The 13,156-nt window shown below is 35.8% G+C and overlaps 1 protein-coding gene across 1 annotated transcript in view; it reads right to left on the bottom strand.

Annotated features, from left to right (window-relative positions):
• Positions 1-1,429: 1,429 nt before the first annotated feature.
• Positions 1,430-13,156, bottom strand: part of LOC131427523 (1-acyl-sn-glycerol-3-phosphate acyltransferase alpha-like) — a 33,824-nt gene continuing 22,097 nt past the window's right edge. Inside the window, exons 2-3 of the mRNA XM_058590790.1 lie at positions 3,237-3,370; positions 1,430-2,895 (exon numbers count right to left, since the gene is read on the bottom strand). Of these exons, the coding sequence (XP_058446773.1) occupies positions 2,267-2,895; positions 3,237-3,370 (763 nt within the window). The 3' untranslated portion in view covers positions 1,430-2,266. The remainder of the gene's footprint in view (positions 2,896-3,236; positions 3,371-13,156) is intronic.

The following is a 13,156-nucleotide window of genomic DNA, read 5'->3' as shown; positions in this document are numbered from 1 at the left end:
AACATTCGAATTGGTTCAAGATAATAGATGGAAGACAAACCAGATAGCTGAAATATCAATCACAGAATACATATAAATTAATTGTTTCCTCCTTCAGTTTTCATTTTTAACACTTTACTCCATTTATAATTCTATTCGTTCGAACTTGCTTACTACCAAGAGCGAAGGCAATGAAGGAGCTACACTACTTGGCACTTGAAACTGAGCAAGCAAAACTTCAAATGACTATCAACGATTAATCAACTGACGATGAATTCCGGGAGCTTCACTTGAAAATGGCAGCAAAAGTCAAATGAATTAGTAGGGATATGCTGACGGTCAGCGGCTATAAATTTCATTTTCATCTTATATTATTCGATTGAAAATGAAATTTTACCGCACTGCCTCGTACAATAAAGGATCAATTTTTAATTTGAATAAAAAAACGGTTTTTTTTTCATAATTTGAAAGAAAAATTTGTGGATAGCTTATTTTCGATACACTCCTTAGGTACGATTATTCAACTGACGATGAATTCTGCGAGCTTCACTTGAAAAAGACAGCAAAAGTCATATGAATTTGTATCGATATGCTGACGGTCAGTGGCCATAAATTTCATTTTCATCTGATATCATTCGATTGAAAATGGAATTTTACCGCTCTGATCATAATTTCGTTAATGTTTCAAATACTGCATTTTTATTGTCATTGTGTTAGTGATGGCACAAACTATTTTCAACTTCCATTTTGAAGATTCCGATGTTTTTGATAAGAAATGGAGAAAATTCAAATGATTCTTTATGATGATCTGTGGTACTGAAAAGTACCTTTGATAGAGGCTTTGATCTCCCACACTTTGCACAGAAAATAATGAGAAAAAAGTAAATGTTCATCTTTTATATCGATACAGTTGTACAGCAGCAGATATTGAGTTTCAGTGAGCCACTATTATTCGTATTCACGTCAATCCGGTTATGCTGCACTGTGCGTGATACTGGTAATAGGAAAAATCAAGTGGAGTGAAAGTGAGAACGGTAATAAGATCCGTAGTCTTTGTTCCGAAGTAACGATTCTCTTCCTCAGAACGCGTTCTGATTGGCTGGTGCTGACATGGGTCAAATTAGGCAGGTTTTTCAATAGTATACTATTGAAACACTTCAGTGTTGTTGCAATGTAAGTTTAAGTTGAAATTTTTTGAATTTATTGCTAGTTAGATATTTCCATTTCAGATCCTTTTAGTTGCATTTTTTAAAGTTGTTTAACCTTGACATAAACGGAGATATTTCACTTATCTTACTCAACCGGAAACTTGGATCCGGATAGTGCAGTTGCGTTTCAACTAAATAAGACTAGCAACTGCATAAAAGGCGATCTCTCACTCATCTCCCTGCGTAATAGCCTGAAGAACAAACTCATGTGATAAAAATAGAAAATAATTAACAACGAACGATTTTCAAGGAATGTTATTTTATTGAATACAAGGTTATAATACAGAATAGAGGAATTATTTTACGAATATTTCACAGGTATACATATGACACATCATTAATCTCATTTTCAATCATTAAAATCAAAATATCATTTTCACAGTTGGATCGCTTACGTGAGAACAATCTAATTGCAACGGTTTTTGGCTCTTCACCAGGAAGTCGATTCGCCATAAACATAAAATTAAATAATTTTCAGTATGGAAAAGCATACTATTTACTTTACAGAAAAAAAAACATTTCTTCACGGCTTTTTACTTGAGTATTCGATAACAGCGTTGGTTTATGGTCTTGGATGTTTGTTTTGAAAGTCTAGCCTTGTTCTAGTTGTTGCTTGTGACTTATCACAAATGGACTTTTTTAGTATATTTCGATAGGTGCACTTTACAAGATTTGCCTCAATTTTACATGGAAAAGTTTTTTTCGATCTGGATCAATCTTTAACAACAAAGATTTATTGATAAAAAATAATTCAAAATCCATCGAATGGTTGGACTGTTTAGTGATTTATATAAAAGAGTAGTGCCCAGAAATAGCCTATTATTCAAATTCTAAACACTCAATTCGTTCCCATATGCGTGCATATTAATATAAAAATCTTTACAAAGCTTAAGGAATAAGTATGTACTAAAACGAAAATTGCGTCTTACAAGCGTTGCCCTAGGCTCTGTTTAGGATACCGTTTGTTTTTCCCTATCGATCTAGTCTTTTTTTCGGTTTCAAAGGAATGCTGCGTTTCTCTCCTGGAGGAAACACTCACTCAGAACAAAAAATATCACACTTCCAAGCTTTAAAATAAATTAACCCTTCCTCTGTTCGGTTCCGCTCTGCCTAGCGGGCGAGTTTTTGTTGGCAGTTGGCAATTTTGGCCTGATGAAATCATCGATACAACGAAGCCTCAGCTTAGCACTGCTCAACGAAACATTTCCGTTCACATTGTACCGGCTTTCAACTTCCTTCGTGGTAGCCCGGAACGTTTCTAGCATTATGCCTCGGACCCGGTCTACCAGTGCCGGTATGTCCTCAGCAGTTAAACCCTTGGTTTCGATCGGTTCTAGGGTGGTCACGATGACGTGTCCGTTGTTAAGAATTTTAGCTCTGTCGTCGAGAAACATGCCGTACGAACTGTACACCACCGGCATAATCGGTAACTGGGCACGAACGGCTACGTGGAAGGCTCCCTTTTTGAACTCGTGGATCTCGTTGGTGTTCCTTCTGGTACCCTCCGGAAATACCCACAGTTTGACGCGTTTCTCCTTCAGCATATCCGTACAGTCGTTCATTGCCGAGTGAGCTTTTTCCGCATTTTTGCGATCGATAAAGATTAGACCGCCAAGCCAAGCACCGATGCCGAAGGGTCCGGTGTAGAGTAACTCCTTTTTGGCTATAACCGTACACTTGTCCATAACGTGCCAGAAGTCAAACATTCCTGAGGATTAGATAAAAAAAGTCGTATTATAAAATGTTTATTTTATTCGTATTTGTTCATTCTCTACATTTAAGTAGACGCTGGTTCAACTGTATGTTTTTGTTCCTGATCGGTTTTATTCATAGTCTGATTGACTTTACTTTCACTGATGATCGATGAGAACATCGTGGTGTCAACAGATCAATTCACCACAGTCCGAACAGAAATTTTTAATTCCTAGCGATTTACTTTCAATTTATTTAAACCATGAATCATTAATTTGCTTTTATGAAAAATTACAATTTTCGAGCATATCCGGAACCAAAGCGTTTCCTCGTTGGTTTGTTAAATCCAATACTCACCTAAAACATCCAACGAACTTTGATGATTGGCAACAATGACGTAAGCTTCATCACGCGACAGGATATCCGCTCCTCGTAGCTCCCATTTCATGCCTATTAGTGGGGATAGGCGCTTACAAAGTGTTCCTCCCCATCTGTAATGTAAACAAAATACGAAAGTTTTTATTAACTAAAACCAAATCAAATTAACAACAGATGCAGAAAGTATACTTAAAACAGCTATCGAACACCGCAGATTCGCAATGTCCCACACATATTCGAAAAGTAAGGGTTGTTTTGTCTTTCAAAGTAATCCTATGAAATACTACCTTGATCAAAAAGTTCCCGGAATCACCACCGTGTGGCGCTCTCAGTCAGCCGATTAGATTTTTTTTAGGTTGCCACATCTGTCATTGATATTATATCAAATTTTCAGCTTGATACCTGGACATTCGTAAAAGTTACGCTGTATTGAGTACGCCTGCGATCGTGTTTGTCCTCGATTTTGTAAATTTTCATGAAAAAAAAGTACGGGTGTGTAATGTCAGAGACATAACTGGATGTCGTGAATACGAATAAAACTGACACGATTTCTTTACACTTTCAAATTCCCCCTTTTCACTACTACACTTTCAAACGATTTTTGACGTCGATTATCTCTTTTCGGATTTGCATATTTCATTGAAAGAAACTATCAAGATGCTGTACAGGATTCATTTCTGCCTTTTAGAAGAATCAAATTGCAGGGTTGTTACAAAAAATTTCAAAATCAAAACGCGCGAAGCCATAAACTAAAACGCGCGAAATCCGCGCGAAGTTGGAAACTAAAACGCGCGATATTCGAGCGAAGCATTACACCACTATTTTGATGCAGGTGATACTTTGCGCAGAACTTGAAAACTCACTTAAATATAATTTGAAAATCCGCATAAATTTTTTATATAAACACAATAAATAAATCTGCATACAACACGTCACTTTGAGAAACCCCATGAAAACGTTTTCCTTTTTATTCTCCATTTTTTTCGATGTCCTTAATTAATTATTACTCTCTGATGTACGGAAAATGTTACAGTAAAAATAAAAATGCATACAATTGCGATTTTGAAAGAAGTTCAGATTTCAGCGAAGACCATTTTTTTGCTTCAACATCTTCTTGCTCGGCAAGCATTTCCTTCTTTGTAAGAAGAATTATAAGGTAGACCACATCAGGATGATCTGATTTACTCTTTTTAGTTTCAGTTTCAATTATAATAGCGCCTTCTCCTGTTGTCAGATTTTACTTTGAATATCCACTGGAGTTAGTTTCTGTCAAACTTGTTCTCCAGCAGGCATAAAACCTCGTTATCTTTTGTATAAATAGATTAAAATCATTCAAATGATACATTTCCTTAAATATAGTGCTTCTATAGTAGCTAAATCTAATGAGACAGTAACATAAGAAAAATGTAAATGAAAGCCGAAAGAATTGAACATTTGTTAAATATGCGGCACATGCTAGCAATGGGCCTGTTATATCCATAATAAGTTCTAACATAGGGAATCCGAAGAAAAAATAGAATCGAAGATTACGACGTCGAATGTCAAATTGTAACAATTGCAATTGCTCGGAGCAATCGATCTGCGACTGAAGTATGTCTGCCACAAAACTAGCCTTACAAACATGGTAACATGGTAAGTTTAAAGGATATCTCCATGGAAGACGTCGGAGAGGGAATCGGAGAAATTAGCATTGAATCGCTTCAATGCGTTGGATTTCGTTTTGGTAATAAGGTGACCAGATAACAGCAGCATATTCGAGCGTTGAGCGAACTGAAGCGCAATACAGAGCTTACAAACAATCTACATCAGAGAAATTTTTTTTAACGCGGAAAATAAATCCTTAGCTCTATGTGCTCTTTAAAATTTAACTTGGATTCCAGAAGAACACACAGGTCCTTGACAGACGATGCGTGTTCGAGAACAGTTTGTGGAATATTATAGTCGAACTTGAATACAGACTTTTTGCTACTAAAAGAGATGACGGAGAATTGAGTGGCATTTAAACCCATTTTGAAACATGAAATATGAAAGTCATCGGCGAACGATGGCTTCATACACTGGATCGAAATATTAGATCGTTGAGATACAATAAAATTATAAACGGTCCAAGGTGACTTCCTTGAGGAACTCCGGTGGTAACCGCAAATGGTGAGGTTGTACAGTCTCCTATTTTCACTATCATTTCATGACGAGTAAGATGCTAGCAATGTCGAAGCCAATTTAAAAATGGTCTGTTTAATCCCAGTCTACTTAATTTGAAGATCGTTATGTGATGATTAATTTTGTCAAACGCAGCAGCTAAATCGGTGTATATAGAATCTACTTGTAGTCGTGCTGGTAAAGAACGTATGATTATGAAAGTGTAGGTTACTAAATTTGGGGAAGTTGAAGGCTTTGGCATGAATCCATGCTGAGTCTCAGATATGTAGTCAGAGCAACTATGCGTTATAAAATCCAGAACTATGATTTCAAATAGCTTCGATAAAGCGCACAAAGCAGCTATTACACGGTTGGATACTATACCCTTGATCACATAGGATTTCTTCCATATTTCAGGAAAAAATTCCAGAATAGAACAATTGAAAATGTTGGATAGAAGAACTAACAAACTATTATAACAATTTCCTATCACCACGGATGGAATTCCAGAGCTTTTTCGTTTCTTTTCTTGTCCAACTTTGCTTAGAAAGCCTATCATGCAAATTTTCCTTTAAGAATGCGATTGTTATCATATGCATTATTGAATGTGTTTTCACTGAGACGATATCTTCCATCTGACATCAATATCTTTGAGTGCGAAAATATTATTTCTATTTCCTCATTGGAATGGGGAAACGCAACCACATATATCGAAAAGTTTTTGTAATTTCTGGTAACATCTCTGTTGATATAGAAATTTTTACCTCTCGAGATCGAAGAGCATAAACTCGAAATTTTGTCCACTAAAGAAAACATTTACTAGAACCGCCTTCTAGTAAATTTTGGTTTTATCAAGATGAAAATTCACCAATTCGGCCAGTTCGACCAATTGCTGAAACGTTCGCCCATCTTTAATTTTTTAGGGTTTCATAAAACTCACAAGCTTAAAAAATTTGCAAAGAACAATAAAAGTTCGAACAAATAATTTACGAATATAGAATGCTAGTTTTTAAAATTCGCGCGAAATCAACGCCATAGCATCAAAATCATAGCAGAAACCAAATCCACGACAATGGCAGGAATCCGCGCGACCGTAACAACCCTGAAATTGTGGAATTCTCTACACGGGCAAAATTCCGATTCTAGAAATGAGCAAAACGAGTCATGATTTGGGGAAAATAATATATTTTCATGTTATGATAATACACCATGATTAAAATTTCTCGGATCATGATCCATTCGGACTGTTGGGTATAACTTCAGGCGTGTTTCTCCAACGATGGTAATTTTTGCAACATAAATTCAGGTGTTATGTGTGTTTTTTGCAATGATGGTCATTTTTGCAATATAAATTCAGTGAAAAGCACGACGAACTTCTTTTAAAATGAAAATATTCTGTTTTTGAAAAACGACGACGCAAGAGATAACGTGTTTACTTGCGTTCATTACTTCAGTTTTGATTTTGTGTTTCAGAATTTAAACACTTAAACGAACTGCATGAAAAAAACACGAGTGAATCAAACCTCTTAAAAAGAAACTCTTATTCATAATATTTAGGTGCATCAATACAGCTTGTGTTGTTATATCTATGAAACAAATTAATCAAAGTGGTTGAACAAAATTTTTTTCTGATTTTCGTTAGATGTTCCAAATTCACAATTGAATTAAACGTTAGCTCTCGGAATATTATTCGAGCAACAACGAACGCATCAAATATGTAAGAATACATTCGAACAAAATGTAACATTAATGTTTGTCAAATGAAAAGCGTAGCCGTGCTTAGTCTCTTATGATGTCAATTTTCGGTTCATTATCTTTATTTTTATGTTCTGTTTAATTCTCTATCAGCCGGTGGGTAAAACAAAACGACTATTAAATAACATGCTTTAGGATCAAGTAAACATTTTCAGTAGGTCTTGCTTTTCAATGTCTGCTTTTTGCTTAACCATTAATCTATTAATCTATCACATCACTTGAGGCAGAGGGTTCAAAGTGATATCCGGGTAGAAAATATGAGTTACGAGTTTTGCAAGAAATGCATTTTTCAAGTAACGCATTTTCGAACCATAATTAATTTTCATGGGAGAAGAGTTTCTGCTCATGATTTTATGATAAGTTAAAATGATTGGTTTCATGATTTTCTAATCATAACAGCAGTAACGGATTTCTTTCCGTGTACGATATTTAGCACAGTTCGGAACATTTATCTCGAACGATTTTCGCACAGCGAAAAGTGCACGAAGCAAATCAAATTATTTTGGATTTTCACTAAACTGATGATTTCTACCTTCGATTTGCAAAGAAGTAATCTTAATACTAAATTTCTGTTTGAGCTGTTAGTAGAATGTTCTCACTAATAGTACTGTTGTTGTACCGTTGAATTCCACTATGTTATGTCACGTCATTACACTCTCACAAAGTCACTATTTTCACAGTCACTATTTTTTCGAAAGTGTTTCAAACGTTATAATACAGATACGTATTTCGGAATGCTGTTTGCATCCTTCTATAAACTTATAAAACCGATACACTGAAGAAGGATGCAAATAGCATTCCGAAATACGTATCTGTATTATAACGTTTGAAACACTTTCGGAAAAATAGTGACTGTGAAAATAGTGACTTTGTGAGAGTGTAATGACGTGACATAACATAGTGGAATTCAACGGTACAACAACAGTACTATTAGTAATCTTAATAGTTCTTTAGTTAACATTTAGAGCCATTAGAACGGCTGATTTTATATAATGTTGTCCACTTTTCGTTTCTTGTTTTCTTTCTCTCCAATGCAAACGACCAGCAGCCGATGCAATCGTTCTTGCTTGAATTGATACTAGCTTTGCGAACAAACCGACACATCCGCTCGCAGTGCCAAATGATGCGAAACTGGTTTAATGCGTCTTCTCGCCTTGACGACCGGAAGGCAAATGAGAACTACGACCTGAGCGTTTGAGGTTTTTAACCACACGGAAGGTGCGCTCTCCGATGCCGCTGTTTGAATGCGTCTTCTTGCCCCGACGTCTGCTTCCATCCAACGCACAAGAAGAAATGATCGATTTTAGACCAGGGTTCCCCGTTCATAACATTCAGTTGAAGATATGTGCCTAACTACCTCAAAATCGTCGTTCTAGCGCGAAAACCACAAGCGAATGTAAAGAGTTTACCGTTCAAAATATTATCCTAAATTCCAGATCATATTTTTGATGAAATAGTGAAAGAATTATGTTGCTGCCATAAATACAACTCGAGATATTCACGATTAAGTTCTGCCCATTCTTCCATATGGCTGATTTTGAAAAGGCGCCTCATAGTAACACTACGCACTCTATCGCCAGAACCGGGAGTTGGATCTGAATAAAAATCGGGACATTAATATGACATCTGAAGGCCTCTCAGTTACTGGCATTATTTTCGCTTTTTTGTTGCATATCACTCCGTAAACCGAAAGTCGAATTCAAATGCAATTTAGGAACTTCGTATGGAACCGCAAGTCCTTTCGTTTGAATCTAACTTTGTTGAAGGCCAAACCATAACTTCTTATATCCGAACCATTAATACTATAAAGACAACCGGATAATTTGAAGCCATGTCAATATATGGAGCTTGTATGGTTATGCGCATCCCTCCAAGCTGATCTTATCAGCTCATTAATAACCGTCGAATGCGTGTCCAAATGACCCACTAGAGCACGTATCTGATTAACCGGAACGTTAAACAACCGACAAGTGGCGAATGCGTGAAGGCGTTTGTCGCCCATACGCAGTTTTGTTCCAAACCACATTGAACCAAATGACAGGATGACCGTTGCATCTATCTATGGGCCGGGTGCTCAAGTAGTACACTCTATTCCGTATTCCACCGGTGTATCTCTCATATCAACCTCGTAAAGCAGGCAGTTGATTTTTATTTTACCGCGGCGCTCAGAAGAACACCGGTGGGTGGAACATGAATATACCGACACAATCAGTCTAGAAGGATCAACAGATAGTAAATTCGGTGATGAATATATGTCATGTTTGTACTTTCATTTGTGTAGAATCAAGTCAGCACAACTGACTGAAGCTGGTTACATATTTGTAACCCTTACAAGTGACATAATATTACAGGTTGCGACGAATGTGTGTTAGCAGAGCAAGTTGAAAACCTTCACCTTCTTCGCGAACACCAACGGAATATGCGAACTTGATACGATAATCGATAATTCAGTTGCAATCGTATGCTCGATACATGAAATCGCAGGACGAGAGCTCAATGAAAACGCATTTTCAGCAAGATGTGTTCCAGTTTTACACGATTTTAAACAACAAGATTACGTATTTCCAAAATTTCTGAAGGAAAAATTATCGCTAGATAATGATAATACAGTTCTTGTTTGATTTTGTGATTTTCAAGGGAAAGTCAATCGAATATTTTATTTTTAAACGTATTCGCAAAAAAATTATCGCTCCTCTCCTGGTTTTCCAATGACAATCTCTAGATAGGAACACTCGTTCTTCAATGGAAAATAAGATGAACTTAAATTGTTATGTAAATTGAATGTATGTGACAGTCGACAACAGACTTTCGGTCCAATTAATTTAGCTTGACAATCAGACACTCTCGATAACAACTAACGCGAGTTGCTTGAGAGAAACTTGATAACTTTGAGTAGAAGAAAAACTAGTTAAAAACCCTTGACTACGCATGCCAGTTAGCTGGTGAAGGTAATCGAGAAAAGTTTTTGCACTGATTTTTTTCTACAAAGTTAATCAAAAACCTAATTCAAAACCCCTTTGATATTGCAAGATTAAAAACCCTTCTTAATCCACCTAGTGGTGTGATAATGCCTTTCTCTTTCTCTTTCTTCAAAACAGTCTTATGACATTTTCATCTTTTTTGAAATAATTTCTGACACTAATTTGGGCTCATTTTTGACACCAATTAAAACAATCCAAACGTGTGACAATCGATTGAACATTTCATGATATGTCGAAGTAAGTTCCAATTTAGAGTTTTTCGTCATTATTTATGGTACTTAAAGAACCAGTATTCGGGAACTAGCATAACCCAAAATTATTCATATGGCCATGAATTAATATTCCAAACAATTTACATTTTCTATACCGGTATGAATTTTAAAAACTGATCATCCTGTTATTCAGAATCTAAATTCAAAAAAAAATTCCAATTTAGAGTTTTTCGTCATTATTTATGGTACTTAAAGAACCAGTATTCGGGAACTAGCATAACCCAAAATTATTCATATGGCCATGAATTAATATTCCAAACAATTTACATTTTCTATACCGGTATGAATTTTAAAAACTGATCATCCTGTTATTCAGAATCTAAATTCAAAAAAAAATTCACCCATTCTGTATGCGACAATAAGTCCTTTAATTTGAATTTTTGCGGAATCTAAGTCTAAAAACAAATTCTGTTGCCAAGGTTAGTTGTGACAGATATTGTCAAAAAACTGAAACTTTTGACATAAAACTTCGTATAACTCAAAAAGTAAACATTCGATCTCCAAACCATTCAATAGCAGATTTAAAACCATACACACACATACACACTGGATACCGCTTAAACTGAAATAAATTTATTTGGTAATCGACTATCCAAATCTGCCAACCCGATAAAGCTGAATATTTATGTGAAATGGACATTTTTGTACTAATCACTCTGTATCTCCTAATCCGGAAGTCGGATCTGACTGAAAAGTAAGATGTTTTATAGGATTTTAAGACCTCTCATTTGAATTCAGGAACCAGCATAACCCAAAACGGTTCATACGACCGTAAATTAACATGACAAAAAAATTGCAATAGTTTTGAGTCTACCTTCTATATCGGGTTGGATTTAAAAAACTCATCACCCTGTAATTCCAGGATCGGAAGCCACAATCGGTAAAATTCACCAATTTTGTATGGGACCATAAGTCGTTCAAATTGAATTATTGTTTACGAAATTCGATTTGGACTTTTTTGAAAGAATGATTGAGCTTTGAGAAACAAATCTGCAAACCCGATAAACCAGATTAATTTACGTGAAATGGACATTGTTATACTAATTAACCGGAAGTTGGATCTGACTAAAAAGTAAGACCTTTTAGTTGAATCTTAGATGGTTCTTAGATTTCATTTGAATCTTTGATCGGTTCAGCCATCTACGAGAAAAATGAGTTACACCCTATTAATTTCGTTTCACATATCATCCTGTTGTTCCGGAACCAGAAGTCGGATCCAAACATAATTCAGGAACCTTGTTTGGGAGCGTATGACTTTTCATATGAATCTGAGTTTGTAGAAAACAGTTGAGTCATCTCCGAAAAAAATTGAGTGAAATTATTTGTCACACACGCATTTGCTGATCTCGACGAACTGATTCGAATGGTATATGGGTGTTATGTTCTTCCAGCATTTTTTGCTGTAAGTAGTTTAAATCACTATAATTATGGAATTGCTTTCAACTCGAAAATTCTGCCATCATCTGGTTTACATATGCCACATATTCGAATGGTTATGTTGCCAAAAACGAACCGTGCTAAAATCGGTCCGAGGCAAATTGTCATGAAAAAGGATGCTGTATACAGTCTTTTTGGTACTTATAAACAATTGTATGTAACAGTATAAAAAATCGTGTTTCACGTTGCTCCCAAGCATTGCTTTGTCATACACCGCTCAAAACTTCTACTGCTGAAATAGGGGGAAAAGTCGCTTATACAAAAATGGCGATATATCCGTTGAAAATGGACGGACTATGGCTTGTAGGATAGCTATTACCGTGCGGAATCTAAGTCTAAAAGTATATTCTGTTTTCCAGGTCAATTGTTACAGATACTGTCAAAAAACTGAAAAATTCGACATAAAACTTCGTATAACTCAAAAAGTAAACATCCGATTTCAACACCATTCAATAGCGTTCAGAGTGACGAAGAGACCTTTCATTTGCGACTAGTTTGATAAGAATCGGCCCAGCCATCTCTGAGATATCGACCTCTTAGTTGACAACACACACACACACACACACACACACACACACACACACACACACACACACACACACACACACACACACACACACACACACACACACACACACACACACACACACACACACACACACACACACACACACACACACACACACACACACACACACACACACACACACACACACACGGGCATTTGCTCAGTTCGTCGAGTTGAATCGATTGGTATATGAAAGACCCTCCGGACCTCGGAAAAAATTTCTAAAGTTTGAGCGAATTCTATACCTATTTTATATATATATATATATATATATATATATATATATATATATATATATATATATATATATATATATATATATATATATATATATATATATATATATATATAAACGTGATTAATCCATCTAGCAGTGAGATGATACCTTTTTTTATCAATCCGCATGTGTTTTTTTGCATGGATATTCTTAGGTGTTTTAGTTCTCATGACATTATTTTAATTATCGTCGTTTTAAATGGCAAATTGAGATTTTAATCACTCATTACCCTGTAATGCCGAAACTGCAAATAGTATCGAATTTCAATCTAAACGTGTGACAATCGATTGACCATTCCATGAGATGTCGAAGTAAGTTCCACTTTAGAGTTTTTCGTCATTATTTATGGTACTTCCAGAGCCGGTGTTCAGGAACTAGCATAACCCAAAATGATTCGAATGGCCATAAATTAATACGCCAAACAATTTACATCTTTTATATCGGTATGAATTTTAAAAACTCATCATCTG

This window comes from Malaya genurostris, chromosome 2 (assembly GCF_030247185.1).
Source record: "Malaya genurostris strain Urasoe2022 chromosome 2, Malgen_1.1, whole genome shotgun sequence".
In the NCBI taxonomy this organism is placed as follows: domain Eukaryota; kingdom Metazoa; phylum Arthropoda; class Insecta; order Diptera; family Culicidae; genus Malaya; species Malaya genurostris.
Note: the sequence above shows the minus strand (reverse complement) of the source record. Positions and strands in the feature narration are given on the sequence as shown.